General features: G+C 47.3%; 1 protein-coding gene and 1 long non-coding RNA gene across 2 annotated transcripts in view; one reads left to right on the top strand and one right to left on the bottom strand.

The window, feature by feature from the left end:
- The first annotated feature begins 927 nt into the window (after positions 1-927).
- Positions 928-17,436, top strand: tmem200a (transmembrane protein 200A). The gene is made up of 5 exons (XM_076048396.1): positions 928-1,467; positions 12,529-12,663; positions 13,151-13,401; positions 13,481-13,644; positions 14,332-17,436. Exons 2-5 carry the CDS (start codon positions 12,536-12,538, stop codon positions 15,547-15,549), a joined length of 1,761 nt encoding a protein of 586 aa, XP_075904511.1. The 5' UTR covers positions 928-1,467; positions 12,529-12,535; the 3' UTR covers positions 15,550-17,436.
- The window catches only part of LOC142903009 (uncharacterized), a 32,816-nt gene continuing 15,642 nt past the window's right edge, over positions 4,870-22,043 (bottom strand). Inside the window, exons 3-4 of the long non-coding RNA XR_012929166.1 lie at positions 17,450-17,543; positions 4,870-5,252 (exon numbers count right to left, since the gene is read on the bottom strand). This is a non-coding gene — a long non-coding RNA (uncharacterized LOC142903009). The remainder of the gene's footprint in view (positions 5,253-17,449; positions 17,544-22,043) is intronic.

The following is a 22,043-nucleotide window of genomic DNA, read 5'->3' on the forward strand; positions in this document are numbered from 1 at the left end:
TACATTCGGATGAAGTTCTGTGCCATTATCGGAAGGCGCCATATGCAAAGGAGACAATGCTTTCTGTACTGACTGTAATGTAAATCAGTCAGTGAGTGTCCAATGCCTTGCACATCTGTCATTGTTTGTGTTCAGACTACTTGTATTAAGGCATAAATAAAGTAATACATTCTAACTATGCCCAGTTAGGACCAGAATGTATTGTTACTGAACAGAAGTTGAACAACACTTTGTCTTTGAAGCAAAGGACACTTTGGGAAACCAAACCGTAAGGGTTGGGCCCAACGTATCCTGCCATCGTGGTTGAAGTCTGGGCAAACAAACAGTCAGAAAGTAAAAACCAAAAGAAAGCAGGGGGGGAAAACAACATCATGAGTCGGGCCAAGCAAGAATGAAAAACAGATGAGGACTGAGAAGGTCTGACTATGAGAGGACTGCAGGAATGTCGCCTTTCTTCTGCAGCTTGTTGCTCCAGCAGAGACAGAGCGAGAGAGAGAAAGGGAGAGAGCACAGCTGATCCAGCTCTCAGCTGTGTCCTCTCTTCCTCTCTCTCTCTCTCCTCCAATCATGGCGCGCACACACGCAAGGAGACCAATGTGGCACTGAAGCCTCCTCGCCAGCCTGTCGAAACGCACGAAAACAAGCCTTCCCACTCCACACCCCCACCCCCAACGCACACGCATGCACATCAGAGAGAGAGAGAGGGAGAGAGAGAGAGAGAGAGAGAGAGAGGGAAAGAGAGAGAGACTTGCACATTCCCCAGAAACGTAGCGACGCTTTTGCAGGAACCGATCGAGCTGCTTCGTCTCCCTCTTGATAGAACAACCAAGTGCTGAAGATTTCTAAGATTAAGGGGGGAGAGAGAGAGAGAGAGAGAGAGAGAGAGAGAGAGAGAGAGAGAGAGAGAGAGAGAGAGAGAGAGAGAGAGAGAGAGAAAAAAACCCAATCAAAAACAAAAAGAAAAAAAAAACCCGTCGGCAATTTATATTTTCCTGGAGGAGTTTTATTCTTGGGAAGCAGAAAAAAAAAAAAATCACGAACCGTGAGTTTTACGCGCCTTCACCCGTGGTTATTCCCAACCGGAGACCCTCGACGTCGTTTCGGACCCTTGGAAGGTGTTGAAGGAATTCCCTACGTTCGCGAGCAGATAGCTCCGAGCGCGCGTAAGGCGCGCCATGTGGCTTCTGGAAGTCCTCGAGCGCCACTCGCGTCGACCGACATACAGTTTCCAGTGACTCTTTCAGGGGGAATCTCTATAGAAATTTTTTCACTTTCCCTTCAGTTTGGACTTGTTGCCGTGTCTGGACCGTGCATGGGACCTGCGCGCGTCCTCCCCGACGCGGCATCCCAGTGGAAGCGGTCGAAGTCTGTCTCCCGCGGGAGGATGGATCTCTATCTCTGCCTCCTCCGCCTCTGACGGAGCGGCGGCGGCAGCAGCAGCGAACTCGACTTTCCTCCTCAGCCAAGGTAGGAGCCCGAGCCGCGCGAGTCTTCCGACCTCTTTAACACAAGTCTCGGAAACGATTCGATCAGACGTCTCTTTTTAATGTCCATCCATTTTTCATGGTGTCCCCTTTAATACTTGATGACCGGGGCGGCCGTTTAACACGACTGTGAACGTCTTCTCACCGCAGCCGACCGTGTTTTGGGGGAAATAGACCTTGAGTCTCATTCCTTCATACTTCAAACCTTAGGAAAGGTTCCATTTCATGCAGTAGCTTGCATACTTGACTCCAGTTTTGAAGCGCTTTCCAAAGAGACCTTCATTTAGGAACACATTTAGCCCTCTGTTTGCGGTTTGCTGTTTACGCTTGTTTACCAGACACATGTTTAATAAGTTGACATAAACACGGAGGTCTTGAGGGCAGAACCGGCATTTGGCTGCGGGCGTTGCCACTAACCTGGGACAGGTATCCGTGACCCTCTGTGACAACACACAGGGACAGGCTTCCATTCATCTGTGTGTTTCAGCACACACTCTCTGAGGATTAGAGATGGGCAAAAGAAGTAAAGGATGTGAAGACACTGACTGAGGTGGATTTTACATAATGTGGGGCTTTAATGAGCCTTTGGTGTTTCTTCTTAATGTTGCTTGTGCTCCATTCAGCGACTTATTGGGCATTATGGCGTCCCTGATATACCACAGCAAGAGCAACCACTTTTGTTGTAAACAAGTTCTTAATGACTTTGAGGGCATCCCGGTGTAGAGGTGTTGCGGTATGAATAACAGAGGCTGAACTAACTGTAATGAAGGACCAGCAGTCATCTCTGGAGCTTAAGTCTTTGGTTGTTTACTGTGCATTAACTGAAAGAGCCGGTACGAAGCAGGTCTGTCGTCCGTGGCGCAGCGAAGGTCAGTCACAACAAATGAATGCACAAGGGTCAGCTGTGACACCCGGCGCTCTGTCTGCGGCTCTCAGGGAAAGTCTGCAGCTAGGTCGAGCTCACCTTGAGCGACGTCCAAACTGACGGGGTAATCCTCCTCCCCTGAGGCCACGGCAAACATTCTGCGGAGAAGCGCGGTTTAATTTGAGAGTTGTTAAGAAGTCGGAGGCGACAAAATCGGTTAAACCTCCTTTCGCACGAGTCCTCCGAGTGGATTATCCCGCTCAAACACCCGGCGCTCAACAGTTCCAGCGCTCTGTTGCTCCAAAGATGTGCACTCCTCGGTGCCATTCAACCAGTAATCACTTTGGAAAGTGTCTAGGTACATTTTCTCAAGTTCTGCACCCAATCCTGAGGCAGTCGTAGTCAACATTTTTCTCGACAACATTAGCAAGGCTGTGACCCATAGTGTCTCTGAGCAGCAAGGTGAGCCCAACTTTTTCAATTAGCATAAACAGTACCTGCAGCTTCTGTGAGTGAATCTGCAGAACCCCTGCCTTGGTTTGGAAAGCACTTAAAATGCAACCCCTCCCTCGCCGTTTGATAGCAAAGCCATTCTGCCTTGTGGCGATAAATTGTGGGAATAATTTACCCTTTGGTGGATGAGTTCGGTTTCAACCTCGGCTGCTCGTGTCATTTTACATATAAATGATGTGAATCTTTATCTAACTTGTGGATGAAACATCAAATACACGCACGCAATTTTTTCCAACAATATCTTTCTTTGGAGTTTAATCTTTTCTTTGTCTCAGGGAATGAATTCAGGAGCTGTGTTTTGTAATTGCTAATACTGCAGAGCCCCTGATCTGATCAACTGCTTTTGAATCACAGCTGCTGGATTTGAGTCTTCTAGTGAGACGCATTTTGGAAACGAGAGACTTGCATTTAAAGCAACGTCACACTGCACGTCCAACAGCTTGATTGGCAGTGCAGCTCTTGGTTACAGTGGAAGGCATCCTGTTGGTTGATGGTGCTGGTGCTCGACACGTGACTTCACCACATGGTGTCCTTCCATGTGCGAAAGTGTAAAAATGCCTCTAGTGTCCTTCTTTGCACTTCTTTTGAGGTACAAATGTTGTCCAGCCCTGATCCAAACCGAAGATTTTCTTGTAAGCTTGCAATAGCTTTCTATTCTAAATATCTTTCACAACTAAGCTTTAGCTCCCACCTTTCTCTTCCCTGAAGGATGCCAACTGGTCCTGTCACACCCCGATTGGATGTAACCGATTCAGGTGAAAGTTTTTCAAGACGGATATTAAATCAGGCACCTCATGAAGTTAGAAAATTGACCATTTCAGTTCGAACGCTGTGGAGCGTCTAATACACTGTCCCCAAAAGTTCCCAGGATGCATTGGGCCGGCAGGGAAGTCTGGGACACATGGCGCCTCGGTGCGAGTGTGGGTGACCGCCTGAACAGCAGGACTGCGACAAAACACGGCGTGAGTCATTTCTTCAGCAGAGAGGGGCGCACCACTCGCGGAGCGAAACACAAACTACCGGCGGAGCGCGAGCATCCGATGATTCAATTCAGGGCTTAATTCAATCGTGCCCACATGAACTTCATCTCTGGAGGAAATGACACACGGGCACCGCGAGCAACGCAGGGCTCGAGTCTAAAAACAGATGAGCGCGAGTCGCCGGCATAACGAGGAGGGCGCAGAGACGTCGCGGAGAGGAGGCCGGCAGGGATTTGACGATCGAGTGCTCGCATCGGAAAAGGTGTTGTTGTGAAAGGTCAGCAGCCCGCTGGACTGCTCACACGACTCAGTTTCTCCTCATGTTCACCCTCTTTTTTAGTCCTCCTGCCTCTTCGTCTTTGAAGCATATGAAGTCTTAGATGCTGACTCAAGAGAGAAAGCTTCCGCTTTTTCGAAATTTCCTTTTTGAATTTTCCAAGAGCTTCATGGAGCCAGAGCCCGGTCGGGATACGCGATTAATCAAGATTAATGCTGGAGGAAAACCAGTGAAATTAACCAGAGATTAAATAACAAATTCATACGGTGGCGCCCTTGGGCTCAAGCTGCACAGGCTCCTTCAAAACAATGTGCATGTCTGTGTTCGCGCCTTGGTAATCAATCAAAACATCTGTGGAAACATCTGTCTTGGTGGTGGTTTTGGAATGTTCAGCTCAAAAGCAAAGAATTCAGAACATTCAACTTGGAAATTCTAGTCTTGTTTCTTCACCTCCTTCAAATCGCTCATCTTTTTTTGCCAACCCGAAGTAGTTTTTTTTAATCTGAATTTCATTGGGTCCCATACCAGTCAGCTGCCTTTTCACATTCAAGAAGAAGGTGAAAACTGCACCGGATGCTTTTCCTGCTGGACAAAACCTTTTCTCGCAATTCCAGTGAAACCCAGCTAATGTTGGACATTTGCGATTGTGAATGGTCTACTACCCTCCTGCCCTCTGCTTCTAAATCCTCTCTATGGACTCTTTATGATATGATACGAGAGATAAATCCAAAAGATTAGGGAAATGTTCCATCTGGTGTGGCATGCCATGATATTTTAATTTTAATCACCAAACAAACACAGAAAGTAAAACCCATTAGTTTAAAAATAAAACAGATTAAACAGGGCCAGTCAGCGACCCAGCTTTGCGACAAACCGCTGACCCGGACTGGTGTGGATCTCCGGGCTCAATCCGCGGTGGTGGCTCGCTTCCAGAAGTGTGTCTGTGTCAGGCGTGAGAGGAACCAGTCAGGGTTAAAGCCACCTGTCGTTTCCTGGACTCTTATTGGGAGGCTGCGGGTGCAGGAGGGGTGAGAGGTGACATCATCAGCTGCTGTCGGTGGGGGGGTGGATTGTGAAGGACCCGGCGGCTGAGACGGCCTAGGCCCGGGTCGCTCAGCTGCCTCTTCTGACCTCTGAGGGGAACCATTCCACATCAGGCATGAGGAAATTGAATTTGCCGCAGTGGTGATGGATCGCGCTGTCGGCTTCTCTTTCCCTTTAACCCGGCACAGACGAGCCATTTCTGGGCTTTATTTTTGGCAAATGTTGTTGCAATTGTGTTGCAATGTAACCGGGGTGCTTTTAAACACCCACTGATGTTTTGTTGTTAGTGAAAGCTGGGGGAACATTTGACAAATTAGGCGTCAAATGGGGAAGAATAAACGTCTGAGAAACATAACCACCAACACTCCCCCAGGGGCCCAAAGACAAATTAAGCCTGGTGTTTTTGGATTCAGGTAAGCGCAAACTCGTTTTAGCTGCTGGAACTGATGATGCTTTGTTGGGAAAAAACAAGGCGGTCTCCATCAGTTTGGGAGCGTAGCCTTTTGTGACATCACAAAGGGGTGATCGATGAAAGCCTAAAGGATGAAGTTTCTGTGGCGTTCACTGTCAGATCATCGTTCCAAAAAATAGTGGAAAAAGTAATTTTGCCCCACAAAAAAGCAGCCTTAAAAATATACTGTGTATTCCGGCCTTTCAATAAAAATGGCTATTTGCCTTTCATCAAAAACACACTATGAAGGACGCATGAAAATAATAGATTTTTCCGGTGACGGTGTGAAACCAAAGGGTTGCCTCCTCGACACCGAGACCATGCTCTGGAAGGAGCCGCGCAAGCTTTGTCGAAGAGAAACAAAGGAAGAAAAACAAAAACACAAATTGGTCCTCACAGCCTATGAACACGCTCCACTCCACCTCCTTGAGCTGCATCTCACGCTGATATCACGAGTGGTGCGGCAGGTGAGCTTTACACAATCTCCTCCAGACCTGATCTGAGCACTCCACATTTCTTTATCCCCGTCTCTCTCTTTTTTTTTTTTTTCCTTTTTCTTCAGTTAAAGCAGAGCCAAGATCAGGTATTGTTCCGACGCCTTCGTGCCCTCGACCCGTTCAGCTGAGTATGAAAGAATTTAAACCCCCCCTGCACCCCCCCCCAAAAAATAAATAAAAACCTGAGCTCTTTGATGTGCGGAAGTGGCAAAGAGAGCCGAGCGGTTTATTGCCGGGAGCGGCGTGTTGGCAGCCTCTCTGCGACTCCCAGCGGCGCGATATCATGACGGGTGACCTTCGCTGTCACAGCGGGCACTGGTTGGAGGGTGGAAGGTGGAGGGTGAGGGGGGAGGAGAGACGGTGTGTGTGTGTGTGTGTGCGTGTGTGTGTGTGTGGGGGGGTCTCCCCCACCGAAACCCTTCCACATCCATCACGCTCGGCCTCGGCAAGACCGTTTACCAGCCTCCGACACTAAAACACAACGGCGGCGCTCATTCATTTCCGTCTCATTACAACGCAGACTCGCTCTCCACCCTCACCCGCTCTTCCTCCCGCCCTCTTCTTGGGCTCGTCTTCCTCGTCAGGCGCTCCCACCTCCACCCCACACATGCAGGCACGCACTTGATTCCTCCCCACCTCGTTTCCATCTTATTTTCACACCTTTTCTCCATCTTGTCTCACGCAAAACTTCACATCCCTCTCATGTGTGGAAACCGGGGCTTGCCGGGAAGCGTCAGCACAAATCACAGGATGTGATTAAGGTGAAACTCCGCTCGCGCGTTGAGCACGAAAACGAGAAGACGTGCAAGCCATTCGTATGGCAGACAGCTCAGAGTCGCGGGAAAGCAAAAGTACTGAAGTGATGTCACAGGGGAGGGAGGATCGTTAGTGGGATACAGTCACACGGCACGAGGCCTCTTTTATTAATACAGTGGTTCGACTTACAATTAGGTGCCACTTTAGTAGGAAAACTCAGCTGGTTCAGTGTTCAGAGATGCCATTCTGCAGACTTCGGTCGTAACACTCTATCACTCATCACTTATCAACTGTGTTACTTTGGGCAAATTAATTCAATATTTAAGTTGTAAGAAATCTGTTTAAGGTATTTAACTGTGATAAACATTGTATATACATTTAAATTGTGAATTAATATATCTATATTTTACGCTGAAAAACACAACATCTATGTCACAGATAAATGCTTTATGTGTTATTATTTTTGATATTGATTGATATTTGTTCAAAAACGTATGCTGTCAGAGTACAACATTATAAAACACGTGCAAAGATTTTAGTCTAGATTAAACAGAAGTCCAAAATAGGTGGTGAAAATAAAGAAGATATTCGTGACTAATCGACTAATAGAAAACATAATCGATCGATTAATCATTAGTTGCAGCCCTACTTTCAATCAACAAAATGCTCTTGTTCGTGACTGAAAGTCATCACCGCCACGTACTGTACGTCCATGTGCCGAAATGCGCCAAACGAGTTGCAGCCGTGTGATTGGCCGTGTGTGTCAACAGGCAGAGGCTCTTCTCTGCAACGTCTCACCTCCTGTGTGCTTCCTGATTGCCGTCACCTTGCGCACCGAACACTCTGTTCCCGCTGCCTTAGTGCGTTTCCCTCCCGACATCCCGACTACCTGTTTCCTCCCTCCTGTTCCCTCTGACGCCAGCGGTCGACGGCTTCCGCTGCTGCCCTCCCTCCACCAAAACCTCCCTCCACCACCACCACCCAGCCGCTTTGAAGTTGACACATTGTTGAGTGAAATCCGTACGAGCAGACACAAAAAAACACTTGTTTGTGTCTGCTAACTGCGCGCTAAGTGGGTGAGAGAGGGACGATTTAAAGACCCCCCGCCCCCCGCCGCTCTAAACCCCCTTTGTTAACGGGAATCGTCTGCTAATGATATGCCTTTCATTCCTGCGCATGTGAACGATAGTTACCATAGAAACGTGTCACCTATCGGCATCACATGCGGTTGCTATAGGGACAGCGCATCATGTCCCGCCCCCTATAGATAGGTAACTTGTTATTATCATGCAACAAAGGCCGTTTCATCGCCGAGCGGTGCAACAGATGCGGGTGGGGGGCGGGGGGTTAGAGGAAGTGTGAAAGTGTGCGCGCACCCGCGTGTTTGTGTTTCTGATGAGGGAGGGTTGCTGAATTCTGAGCGACACATCTCTGTATTGGAAGCCTAATTGCTTTTTCACAATACTATTTATTATGATCCTGCTCCCTCTATTGATCTCTAGAAAACAGCTAAATTTTGCCCTCTGTTTACTTGAGCTTCCTGCTAAAACCTTTCCTGCGCATTTAGAGGAAGATCAAAAACAACGTGGTCACAGAGTGAGGAACACCTGACCTGAAGTCTTAGGTCCCTGTGTGACATCAGAAAGGGTTGGTCTCCCGAAATGCGTGTTTTAGAGCAGGCTTTCTGAAAAGCGGAGCAAACTAAAGACCTAAAGTTTGGATATTCATTTCCAAGTTGAACATAACAAGAGGTGAAACGGTTGTTTTCCTTTGTAATATCAACAAGGAATAAATGGAATTTGAGCCGACTGGGAGAGCACGGAATATCGGCTAGCGCGTCGGTTTGTTTGAGTTGTGTGAGTTCGAGTCACACAACTCGAAGATTTAACACAACCGAATCAACAACTGCAGCAGGCGCAGCTCGAGAGGAATCTAACTTTAACTCTGTTAAACATTCTGTCAGCCTCACGACTCCCGTCCAATAGATGTCTCATGTCTGTCTATTGTCAAGGACTATTTTGCCAACGACAAGTGAAATGGAGGAATAAACTGAATCATAAATTTGGCGTTTCGCGTCCCTCTATTCGTTAGCCAGGGAAACGGCTCAATCAGAGTCTCGTCTTCCCTGGAATGAGGACACAAACTAGTGTGCATGTAAACATACCGACTGTGTGGGTAGAAGGAACTGAGAAACAGACGCAAATCAGTGAGGGGGAGCCCAGAAACCCCTGAAAAAAAATTATTGGCCTCTTTGTGTGAGTCACGATCTGCGGTAAACCTTTAGCCGAAGTGCCACTGAGTGGTGATTGGCACAAAAACCACATTAAGGCTTAACACTGAGAGAGATAAGACGTGTAGGAAGGAAGAACGTCTGGTTCTGTGTGATTCACAGTCGCTTTAAAAGACGATAGCTCCCGTCTGATTCTGATTCTTTTAGTGTTTTGTTTTTTTATTGCTTTGAGACAGGGGAAGAAAAGAGTGGCGAAGTAGAAGAGAAGCGAGACAGAGGCGGGAAAGTAACTAAATAAGAGAAAATTAAAATTAGAGACGTTAAAAATAGATCTCAGAGGAGAGAGGGTGGGAAGGAGGGAGGCAAACAGAGAGATAAGACGGAGGAACAGAGCCGGGGTGGAGAGGAGGGAGAGGAGGGAGTGGGGGGTGTGAGGAAGAATGAAAGGGAAGGAGGAAGAGAAATTATTCAAGGTCACAACCAGAAAGCATTAGTTCGCAGACTGAGGGTGGGCAGGGAGGAAGGCGATTTTACAGATAGTGTCGTTTCACAGCAGGACGCGGCGACGCAAAAGGAGCGAGAAGATAAAGAAGTGCAAGAAAAGGACACGTCTCTTTGCTCTGATCCGCTGGGAGGCAGAGATAAACAAACGTCCAAACCGCATACATCCGTTTGGTTTTACCAGGGATATGAAGTTGTTCTATGCTGCTTTTACCATGTTTTTGTCATGCGGGTAGTAATAAAAGATTGAAAAAAATAATTAAAAACTTTACTTGCAAAATGACCGTAAATGGAAGGCCGATAGGACTGCGTCGCACAATAAGTGTACTGGATTGTGGTGCACTTCACGGTGCAAATTGGGCCACTGTCATGCGCTCACATGTGGAGTTGGCTGAGGAAATTTGTCCAGGGCGGTAAAGCCTAAACTCTCGCCCACGAATAAACACTCCAATCTCACAATGTCACAATTTGCGAAAGGAATCGCAAGGGGAAGAAAGACGAAAGCGAAAACGACGGTCGGTTGTGTAACGGCGCACCGCTCGGGCTAAAGACACGTAATTAGCGAGAGCGCTAAGCAGTAGTCAGTGACATTTTGCTTTTGTTTCCAGGACAGCGCGGCTCTACTGGAAGCTGTTGCCTTGTTATGCATTTTTTTTTTTTTTTTTTTTTTTGTGATTGTTAGTTTGAACGGCTTTGAAGCGATTATGCCGTGTCTTGTGGAGAGTACAGTGTTTCAGTCAGGCTCCGGGATAGGACGGAGGTCAGAACTAATGAGAAATGAGAAATCATGTTCTGGTGAGTGTGAGGCGCCAAAGCCGCATCCTATGCAGCTGTTACAAATAGACTTCTGTAAATAGAACATTATGTTCGGGGCAAGATTGGGTTGCAGTTGGTTAAACGGCATCTTGAAAAAGTGAATTTAATAAAATTTTAGTGTGAAAATGCATCCGCTTGTGGTCAGTAGCAACATATCGTTGTTCCTCCAGTCAGCCTATGCAGACGCACGAGTTAGCTGACAGCGGGAACATGGAGCAGGGCAGCGTTTGCAAGCCGTGATGAATTTCAACCTCGGGGATGAAGTATTGTTTTGTCACGGTCGTGCGTAATTTCACGCTTTGTTCGGAGCAGAGGGAACTCTGAGAGGGCCTGGACTAACAGTCGCTGAACGAGCAGCGACAACAGTGGAGACAATAACGGGAACATTGGAGAGAAAGTCTGACTGCATCGTGATGATGCCGGTCCACAGTGAAAGGCAATCATGTTGGAATGTCAAAGACACAAGTCGCAGTAATCACAAAGAAGGGTGCGCGCTTTTCAAGAAGTGACAATCTATCACAACATCTGCTTGAATTGCATATATTTTTTGACAAATTAAATTCACTTTTTAAAATGTCATATTAAGTAAAAACAAAATTAGTTATTGTTTTTTAGTATATATTTTTGAAACTGAGCGGACCATCATTCTAGTAACGGCGGTGCTTGGAGCTGCGTAGACCCACTTCACATTCACACAATGCCACGGAGGACATAAGCATAATAATAATAAATCCCTGGAGGTTGTATAAAGCTCGTCTTCGTCTCGCTGCCTAAACAGCCTCGAATAAAAATGATTGTGAAGAAGAGCCTCGAGCAAGAAGCAAGAACATTTGTTTTTTTTTTATTGCAATTCCTGCACGGCGTCGGCACAAGTGAGTGTGGGGAGGTGACGGCGTCATTTTCCTGGAGAGTTTGGCGGGTTACAGGTTAAACTGTCAGGTAGTTGTTGCTTACGATACGATGATACAATGTGATAAGACATGATACAATCAGAAACAATGTGATACCATATGATACAGTGTGATATTATACAATGTGACATGATATGACGCGATACGATACAATATGATACAATGTGATACAATATGATACGATATATGATACAATACGATGTGATATGATACAATGTGATACAAAATCATGTGACACGATATGATACAATGTGGTTCCTGATGATACCATGTGATACCATACGATATAATCTGACACGATATGATGTGATGTGAAACAATACGATGTTAAGTAACTTTGTCGGTTAGCACTGAAATTGATTTTGGCCGTGATCATATAGTGTTATGAGTTTAAATAGAGTTTAAATAGATGATATGATTGACTGTCTAGCTCTGTCAGAACTTGACCTTTAAAACTGATGCATGTCTACTCTCCTAAAGAAGTGTGGTGCTGTGTGGGACAAAGCCCATGTTTTTTTGTGCCTACGTATGTATGTATAAAACAGCTATGTTCATCCATAGCCTTTTTTTAACAGCTATTAATAGACACCCACACAGCTGGTGAGCACAGACGCCATGATTCATCCCAACGTTATCTTACCACTCGGTTGCCAGACATCTACTTGCCACACCGGCGTAAACAACAACAACGTTACCATTTAAAAGGATGAGGAGTCGCAGCTCTTGAGTTTTCTCCACGCTCACGGCTTGTTTCTGCCATCAGTGAAATCTTGTTTCCTGAGTTTCTCCTGCGCACACAGGAAGTGCTGTGTAAACAAACATCCTGCAGGGTTGTGTTGCCGCGGGCTGGCCACGTTATCTTGAAGTCTGGCCTCCATCAGCGACTTGAAGCCGAGGAGTTTTGTTTGTCCCTGGATCTCTTTCATCGCTGCTCAACCTTTTCTTATTCTTGCACTTGTAAGGATTGAAACAATAGGATCAAACTGTCACCTGTTGCTATTAAAAAGTCTGGCTGGGATTTTGGCTATGCGCCACTGTAAAACAAAACAGATGGAGCCGTAATCTGTTTTATAGATTTCAAAATGTGAGTAATTAGGTCTTTCACCGACAAGGCATTATGAGATTTGGGGGATTTGTGGCATGTTTTTCTTTCCTTTAAAACTACATTAACAAACATCTAATCCTACTTATGTCCCTCCTCAGGTTCACCATGACGGCAGCTGCAGGTGTGCTCACAGGCTTGGCGAAGTTGAAACGCCAAGATTCTGCTCGCTCACAGAACCGGCCCATCCCAGCGTCTCCCGGCCTGGGAGCTCCTGCCCCAGAGGCTGCCCCCAGGTTTGTTTCTGATGTTTGTCTCCATCAGGAACTAATTAATATTTGCAAATTAGAGAACATGAGATGAGAAGAGAATGTTGGTTGCTTTGGCAGTTCTGTATTTAAATTTTTATTTTTAACACCAGACTCCAGTGGAGCAGCCACATACATCATTAATATTTAGCCCCGTTTTCAACCTCCCACAGAAATGCTGGGGTTTTAACTTACTGCTCAAACTGCTGTTTTATTCGATCATAAATGCCAAAATAAGGATGTAGTTCTGCAAAGGGTCAAACCAACCAGCCAAAATCTGGCCTTGATATCACCATAATGGGAGAGGAAATGTGCTCCTTGTAACATCACCGAGCCTGATTTCAGCACTGTGTGAAGCAAGCTAGAACATTTGGTAAAATTAATAATTTCTGGGTTATTTTTAAATCTACTGTTCACGCTGTGCAGTTTAGAGGTCTCGAAAATTCCTTATTCCCTCCAATTAACGTTTTCTCAGAAAGCGGAAAAGGCGCACGGATGTCGTGGTCGTGCGCGGCAGGCTCCGCCTCTACTCCGCCTCGGGCTTCTTCCTGCTCCTGGGTCTGGTCGTCCTGGCCATCGGCATCGGGATGGCCACGCTGGGCTACTGGCCGCAGAGTGAAGCCATGCCTCCGGCCAACACTCGTACTGGCGGAGAACCCGATTGGAGCAACGGCACCGTGGTGGACGGCACAGCGGCTAACGCCAGCGCATTCAACAACGTTCAGGGTGAGTCACTCCTCCCCTTCAGTCTCTCCTCGGACCAGTGACAAAAATGATGCTGAGGCCGTGCGCGATCTGCTCGCAGCTACGCCCTCCAAGCAGACGGGGGGCGCTCTGGCGCGGTTCTTGGAACAGCATCGCCACTCGGAGAGGATGAAGATGTTCGGCCCCTTCACCATGGGCATCGGGATTTTCATCTTCATCTGCGCGAACGCCATTCTCCATGAAAACAGAGACAGAGAAACTAAGGTAAGGCCACTGTCTGGGTTCATTCAAAATTTAAATCGCACCCCTACCTACTATTTACCAATAGTTGCCTAAAGTGGATATTTTGACGAAAAGCGCGTTTGTCATTGTTGTTGCAGTATTTCAGCACATTAGGCTTCAGTTTTATTTGCATGAGGCGGAGTCGCTTTACTCTGTAAAACTCCAGAACAGTTATTTATCTCCAACAGTAAATGTCACCAGCGTCTTCATCAACGCAGTAAAACATGGGCCAAATTTCAGCTTAGGGTGAAATGTCTTTTTTTGTGCAAAAACATAAATTATGAAAGAAACAGCCTGAGGAGAAAACCTAAGTCACCGGAGTATCTTCTCATTATTCCCCATCATCCACACAATTTGTTTCCCCTTCCGTCTTTTAAGACGTGTGCACTCCGCATCGATATTCATCACCAACGGGCGAATCAAAATCCTCCCATCCGATCCTCTGCAAATTCCCTCTGATCAGATTTCCTCCGTGCTCTCATGCCCTCAAAGCCCCTCCACCCCCATCCTTCCTTCTTGGCATTAAAAAAACAAAATGTACCGTCATAAATTATGCAGCTACAAGATTGAAAACTAACAGTGAACATTCTTTTTTTTGTGTGTGTGCGCTGGGCAAAGACATTGGTGGAGGGGGGTGGTGTAACCAGCTCTGATGCATCTGCCCTGCAGATAATCCACATGAGGGACATGTACTCCACCGTCATCGACATCCATCGCCTGCGGCAGAGGGAGCACAAGCTACAGCAGCACCACCAGCATCAGCACCACCGGAGCAGCACCTACTCCAGAGACGGCGCGGCGGTGGACGTGCGGGCCTTCGGCTTGGAGAGCGCGGCACGGCTGGCCGGCAACTCCCTGCTCTCCTTCTCCCGGGCAGCCAGTGTCGGAGGGGGAGGGGCCGAGGAGGAGGTGGAGGAAGAGGAGGTGGTCCTGCTGGGCGGGGGTGATGGGAGGGAGGAGGAGGAGGAGGAGCTCTGCAGGCAGAGGGAACAGGCCCGGCTGGACTGCAGCTTGGCCGGGCTCCTGGCGCCGCTCTACAAGGACCGGCCCTTCTATGGCCAACCGGGGCGGAGCCACCACCACCACCTGCACCTCCACCACCAGCACCACCACTACCAGTGGTCGGTGGACAGCGACGGCGGAGGCGGCGGAGGGGTCGGCGGCGGCGGCCACCACGCACGCTCCATCGTCTCCTCCTCCATCTCGGCGTTCACGCTGCCCGTCATCAAGCTCAACAACTGTGTGATCGACGAGCCGGAGATGGAGGCCATCACGGAGGAGGAGCGGGGCGGCGGTGGGGACAAGGGCGACCCCGAGCAGAGGGGGGGCCCGCCGACCGGCCTCATGGAGTCCCTGGCCGTGCCGGCGCCGTCCCTGGCCAAGGCGTCCAAACCGCCGGGGCTCCACCGCAGCAACTCCGCCTCCTCGCCCTCCTCCTCCTGCTGCTCCCCCGCCTCCCTGTCCCTTTCCCCCTCCCCCACCTCAGCCTGCTGGCTCTCCCCTGGGGCGGCCAGGACAGACATGGGCTCCAACTCCTCGCTGCACGTGCTGGGCGGCCATTCCAAGTCCCTGGACCTGGAGCGCGGGCCCGGCACGCTGAGCGTGCGGCCCGAGCAGCGGAAGCACCCCAGCTGGCCGCGCCTGGACCGTAGCAACAGCAGCGGCGGCGGCGGCGGTAGCGGGAAAGGCTACGTGCGGCTGCAGGACAGGGAGGATCACGGGGAGGGTCGGCTGCTGGACGTGCCGGCGTGCGCCGCCTCCAGGCGGGACTACAGCAAGCGGGAGAAGCTGCTGATGATCTCGAGGTCCCACAACAACCTGACCTTCGAGCACGACGAGTTCAACAGCAGCGTGCTGAAGCGGGGCAGCTCAGAGACTCGCTTCTGAACAGTTCAGTTTGATTTCTGTTTTTGGTTTGCTGTAAATTGCTCTCCAATGAAGTCAAGCCAGTCCCCCCCTGCGTCCCCAGGCATCCAGTGCAGTGGCCCATTCATCTCAATTGAGTCGCTCGCTCGGCGAATACCCCGAAAAAGTCTTTGGATTCCTGGTTATTTCAGCATCATGCTGCCCACAGAGCATGTAGCAGTAGTGGCACTTCCCATCATGACTCTGTGAACTCATGTGACGCACCAGGACGCATCATCAGCCAATCCGAACGAGGCGAGACACAGCAGCGCCGTGGCGTCACACTGGGAATAAATTCTTTTCTTTGGATTTTCTGGTGTTTCTACTTTTTTTTTTTTTTAAGAAAGATTAAAAGTCCATATATTAAAAATCTACAATAGAAAGATTTATTGTAAACTGCGCTTCAGGTCAGAGGCGTCCTGTCAACCCTCCTACAGACGTTAATCTATTGCGGTCAATGGGGGGGGAAATGCTTTTTTGGGGTGATTGGGCTGCAGTACTTCAAGTGGCCACTAGCTGAAATAGCTGTGCCACCATAGTGGCTGTCCGGTATCCAGTTCTTATAATACATCCATGGGACAAGTGCTTGCGCTTTTTGCGTTTTCGGAGAGCAGTTGTAAAATCAACCACCCAGTGTGGTTGGAGGTCAGAGGTCAGATGTCAGGTGGCCGTGAGTGTTGTTCTCCCACCGACCTTGACCTTCGCGAAACCGCCTCTGGGGATCAGTAAAAAAAACAACAACAACAACAACACAACAAGCAAATCTCATCACTTAACACAGCAGCAAAACCCCCCAGTGGCTGCTGGATCAATACTGTTTTGAAAATGGCTTCAAGTGAGTTTCAAACATTGAGAGTGAAGGACAAAGTCAAGGGCTGGAGAAGCGCGGGCTTCACTCTCGCTCCGAGGGCCCAGTGTGTAACACGGCAGCTGCTTCGGCTTTTGTGATTTAGCCTCCCAGTCTGATTGCGGTTTATCTCTGACAGCTACTAATTGAAGTCAAAAATAAAATAAAATAAAAAACGCATTTAGCAAGCGCTTTCTCACCACTAGATTGCAGCTAAATATTACAAACTGGGCCTGGAGGGCTTGCAGGGATTAGTTTGTAACTTGGAAATTGTTATAAACCGTGAATAAATGATGCAAGAGGACACAATACTGTGATGCTGGTTGTTTAAAGGGTTGCAGTGTGCGTTGGTCATTGTGCTCTTTTTGCCAATGGCAAAGTCAGACCTTTGAACGATACGATACAACGCCTGTTTTTTTCAAAACTTTTTCAGTCAAGCAGAGTTTTACAATTGGAAGACAGAATATTTAGCCCTCTGTTGACAGCCTCCTGCTGGGTTTTTATGCTTCTCGCTAAAACTGACGCTTGTTTAGGTGTGGGCTGATTTGCGGACCTGTGCCTGTTTTTCAGGTTTTCAAACTAGTGAGAAAAACTTGATTCAGCGAAAAATGTTGGCAAGGTTTTGCTGTAGCTGGACATGTGGTTCTAAAAAGCATATTTCAATATGAAACCATACTGTGGTGCGTCAAGTCTGTCCATAAAAATACAGTTTGCTGTCTTCCCACACACGCAGTTGTCCCAATGAGTCTGTAGTAAACGCCAAATTAGTGATGCAGCGAGAAAAACATATTTTTTATTGAATTACATAGGCATTGAAATAGTTATATAGTATTAAAATAATAAAAAATAAATAATAAAGAATTTTTAATTGAATATATTTAGCTTATGTGTGTGTGAAGATATTAGATTTTTTTTTTTTGAAGAATTGGTTTGACATCTGCAGAGCGGTTCCCAGCTGTTTTCTTAATCAATGTGCTGTTTTAGGCCCCCCAGCCAAAAATAAACATTTTTCAAACATCACGTTTGTACCCGTACCTGAGTAGTAGACTGGCCCCGTGCCCTGACGCAGCTCCAACGGGGGCCGACTACTTCCTGGCTCCCTCTTCCTTCCTCCCTCCGTCTTTGTCTCCTGCATATGAAATAAGCAAAAGGTCTGGATGAGTCATCGTCAATTATCATATGCTCTGTGGCTTCGTAGGAACAACACACACACACACACACACACACGCACACGCCATACGCACACGCCATACGCACACGTCATGTAAAAAAAAGCGTGCATTCATGCATGGGTCTATTTTAATGCGAATATAGCAACACGCGCACGATCTGAAGGAGGCAGGCAAACACACACACAGATACACACCCACCCACGCACAAACACACAGTAATGTGTCATGTCCTCTGAGGGCACAAAATCGCAACTCTGTCTAAATGCCACAAACATACACATAAAACACACACACACACATATAACTTTTCACATGTTGAGAAGGAGACATCAAAAGGAATGCTTGTTCGCGAGATGGAACCAACCCCTTTGTGATGTCACAAAGGACGTTCTGACTTCTAGAAGTAAAGTATGGGCTCCTTTATCTCAGCAGATTTACTTTTTTGCTCGTTTTTGATGCAATACTGCACACAGGGCCGATTAACAGGGAGCTTTTTCTTCGTTTCTGTTCTTGTTTGCGTTTGTTTGCACGCCGCCGTTGAGCTGACATCCTGAAGAAAGCGCAAACAAAGAGTCTCCCAGCAGCAGCAGCAGCACCGACGGCACTTTGAAAAAAAATAAAACCGCAGCTGCAATAATCTGTCGAGGCCAAGCAGCACAAACAATCTAAAGGAGAGAAAGTGTTTCAAAAAAACCAAATCAACTTTCACCTTCTATAAGCATTATTTACAGGGGGAAATACACACACACACACACAGACAGACATATAAATATAAAATAAAATGTACTACACACACAGACACACACACACACACACACACATATAAATATAAAATAAAATGTACATATTTGTTAAACTCGTGTCTGTTCTTTCCCTTCCTTTTGTCAGTGATGGGAGTAAAGATGTGGACAGTTTACTGACATAACTGCATGAGAATCAAGCTAATTACTCGTCCGCGTCTGGAAGTCAAAGACTATCCGAGGAGAATGTCCGCCCAGTGGACACGCTGCGCTAGCGCAAGCTGCTGTGGATTAAAAAAAAACAAACAATACGACAAAACAAAACCTGTCAACGGTTTGGGATGAGCGCCGCTGATTTAGTAATGGCAGCGTGTGAGTCATTGAGTCGGTAACTTTGAGATTGGTGAATCCTCCATTATTTATAATCCCCGATTGGGAAAAGAACAAGGGGGGGGGCATCAAACCCTGAGGAAGTTCCACGGGGGATTTTCACAATTACATAACGGCGCCGTGGGAGGGGAAGCGCTGGAGTCAAAGGTCATTTTGCTCCTCAAATGTGACCGGAGGCGTCTTCATCCTCGTCCTCGTCGTCACGTGCGTCACGTCAAGTCACGTCAAGTCAACCTCTTCTTACCGCTCTCTGCACCCGACCCAGGGTGATTAAGCGGTCTCGGGGGGGGGATCAGCAGAATCAGCAGCCCCCGTGGGAACAAACTCAGCGTGCCTTTGCAAGGAGCCCGTTGTTGCCGTCGCTCACCACGAGGCAGCAGCAGGGGTGCCAGCCGCGGTTGCCATGACAACCCCTAGTTTTTGCTCATGGAAGCTTGGACCTCCCCAGCTGGAGGTCTCCGTTGCTTACTCACACACACAGGAAACACGCAATCATGGCTTTTAAATATATACATATATGTGTGTGTGTGTATATATATATATATATATATATATATATATATATATATATATATATATATATACATATATATATATATATATATACACATACATATATATATACACATGTGTATGTATATATATACATACACATATATACATGTATATGTATATATATATATATACATACACATATATACATGTATATATATATATATATATATATATATATACACATGTATATATATATATATATACACATGTATATATATATATATATATATATATATATATATATACATGTATATATGTGTACATGTATATATATATATATATATATATATATATATATATATATATACATATATATACATACACATATATACATGTATATATATATATATACACACACACACACCTCACACACACACACATATATATACAGATATATATACACACATACATGTGTAATCACACACAGGAAACACAATCATGGCGTTTATATACAGTATATATATATATATATGCTTGTGTGTATACATGTATACAAAGAAGAATTGGCTATTAAGCATATTTCAAAAATGCTTGTTTTTTTTTCACAATCTGCAGATCATTCCGCTTGTTATGATCCAAAGATTCCCAGCAAAATAGAAAACATTTTTAATAGAATACATTTTTAATTTCACTCGTCGGCATTGCTGAAAGCAGCTGCGTGACGGATGATGGTTTACACAGTGGTGACCCGGGATTAAAAATTAGTGTGTTATGAATCTAACTAGGGATTAGCAACTACAAATTGTCAAACGCTAAAAAAAAAACAAAAAACAAAAAACATTTCAGCAGCAGCAGCAGTGCAGTACGCCGACAGGATCTGGAGGCTGCCCAATACACAGGGTGTCTGCAGTGGATTCAATTTGAGGGAAAATCACTCAAATGAATGCAGCCGATGAGACGCCACCCTTTTCGTTTCACTGATTTTTCTTTCTGTGTCTCACTTTAACACGTTTCCTTCCTTGTTAAAAATCTGCTGCCATCTGCAGACACACATTCATTTTTTTTTTCCTTTTTCACATTGACACTTTTTTTTTCCAAGACCCGGGCGATCCAGGACATTTGTTGCTCAACCACTAGGCACAAGTGACAGGCGGCGCGGACTAGCGAGACGTAATTTGCATCGGAATGCCTTCGATGATTGCTTCCTTTGAACGGCTCCGCGCTGGTGCTCTTCCGACATGCATCAGCTCGCTGAGATGTCAAGGAGCAGACAGCGCCTCCTCCGGGTGGGTCCCTGAGGTTATTTATTGTGTCATCTTTATTTCATCTGCTGTCCACACACGAGGCCACTGGTCCGGGTGAGCGCGCCCTTACTTCAACCGCCGCACTGACGTTTGTATTCAGTTTCACAGAATGTGAATACTTTTGGATGCATGGCATTGGTCCGACCTCCCCTAAACCTTACACTAACCATAACCCTAATGGGAGGTCGGACCAATGGGCAATTTGTCCGACTAATGGTGGGTCGGACTAATGGGCATCTCCCAATACTTTTGACGGTATCAACGGGACCGCTTGACGTCTTCCATGGATTCTCCCAACGCAGGCTGTGATTTGTGAGCAGTTCAGCCCATTCTTTTTGTTATTCTGTAATGCAGATTCTCTACTTTCCAGGGCTTATTTAATGCAGTCTTACATCACCAAGCTCGGAAACTTCTGGGCCCGGCAGCGACGCTCATTAGTCGGCGGTGGCGGCAGGCAGCAGGTGAGTCACCGGTGGGCTCTGCATCTGCTCTGCATTCCATCTCCACGTACAGTCTGTCTCTCTGTCTCCTCTCCGCAAACCCAGGGAAACCTCAGAATCAGCTCCTTCTTTCAATTATTTCCGTCTTTCCCCGTCCAGGTGTCAAGGTGGGTTTTTTTTCTCGTCTTTTTTTCTTCTTCTACCGACGCCGCCTTCCTCTCCGCTCATCTTCCTCACATGTTGGTCCTTTGTGGGAGCCGCTACAGTGGCAGGCAGCAGGGGGGCCGTGCGTGTTAATATTTCACAGTCTTGTCACACGGTGCGACTCGGGCGGCTGCTAATGAGGGGGGCCTGGAGGAGTTTTTTGGGGGTAGGAGGCCGAGGTCAAACTGTCAGCGTCTCTGTCTCCGCCTACGCTGTGATTTGTTCATGGCAGTTCCCTCTATCGCTCAAATGTTCCCTCCACTTCGGCGGCGATGTTGCTTCTCATGTCCCGACACACCTGCGGCGGTCACTGCTTGTTGGATGTGGCAGCGTCTGCAGGTGACGGACAGCGGAGGACAGCAACGGCGGCGGGACGGCAGAGTGGCTCATGGGAAATTAAGGCGCCGCAGACTCGTGTGAACGGACGCATCCATGGGTGGAAAAAGCGAGCGAGCGTGGGCCGACTGACAGGGAGGTCGCAGAAGTGGCTGCGTGTGTGTATGTGTGTGTGCAAAAGCTTTTAGTTTGCCGAGTCCTCAGAGCTCGCTAAGTCCCACTTGGAAGCTGCAGTCACGCTCTTGCGCTCTCTCTCTCCCTTTCTCACACACACACACAGACACACACACACACATAGACACACTTATACAAAGGGCACCTTAAGGTTTATCGACTTCACAAAGACACGTGGTGGTATGTAGCCACACACTCGGAAGAGAGGCGTTTGCTTAGTCCTCGGCGCTCGTCAATAAACTAAAGCCTCGTGCACGGCCGAGCTCGTCTTGTTGAGGCGGGTTCCAACGTGAGCGATCGGGCCGCTCAATAATGAAACTCCGCCCGCGCGCGTGCGTGCACGTTCGTCAACGTCGGGTGCGTCGAAGCTATCA

This window comes from Nelusetta ayraudi, unplaced genomic scaffold (assembly GCF_046127955.1).
Source record: "Nelusetta ayraudi isolate G7.1 ecotype Tasmania unplaced genomic scaffold, CSIRO-AGI_Nayr_v1 ptg000100l, whole genome shotgun sequence".
Classification (NCBI taxonomy): Eukaryota; Metazoa; Chordata; class Actinopteri; order Tetraodontiformes; family Monacanthidae; genus Nelusetta; species Nelusetta ayraudi.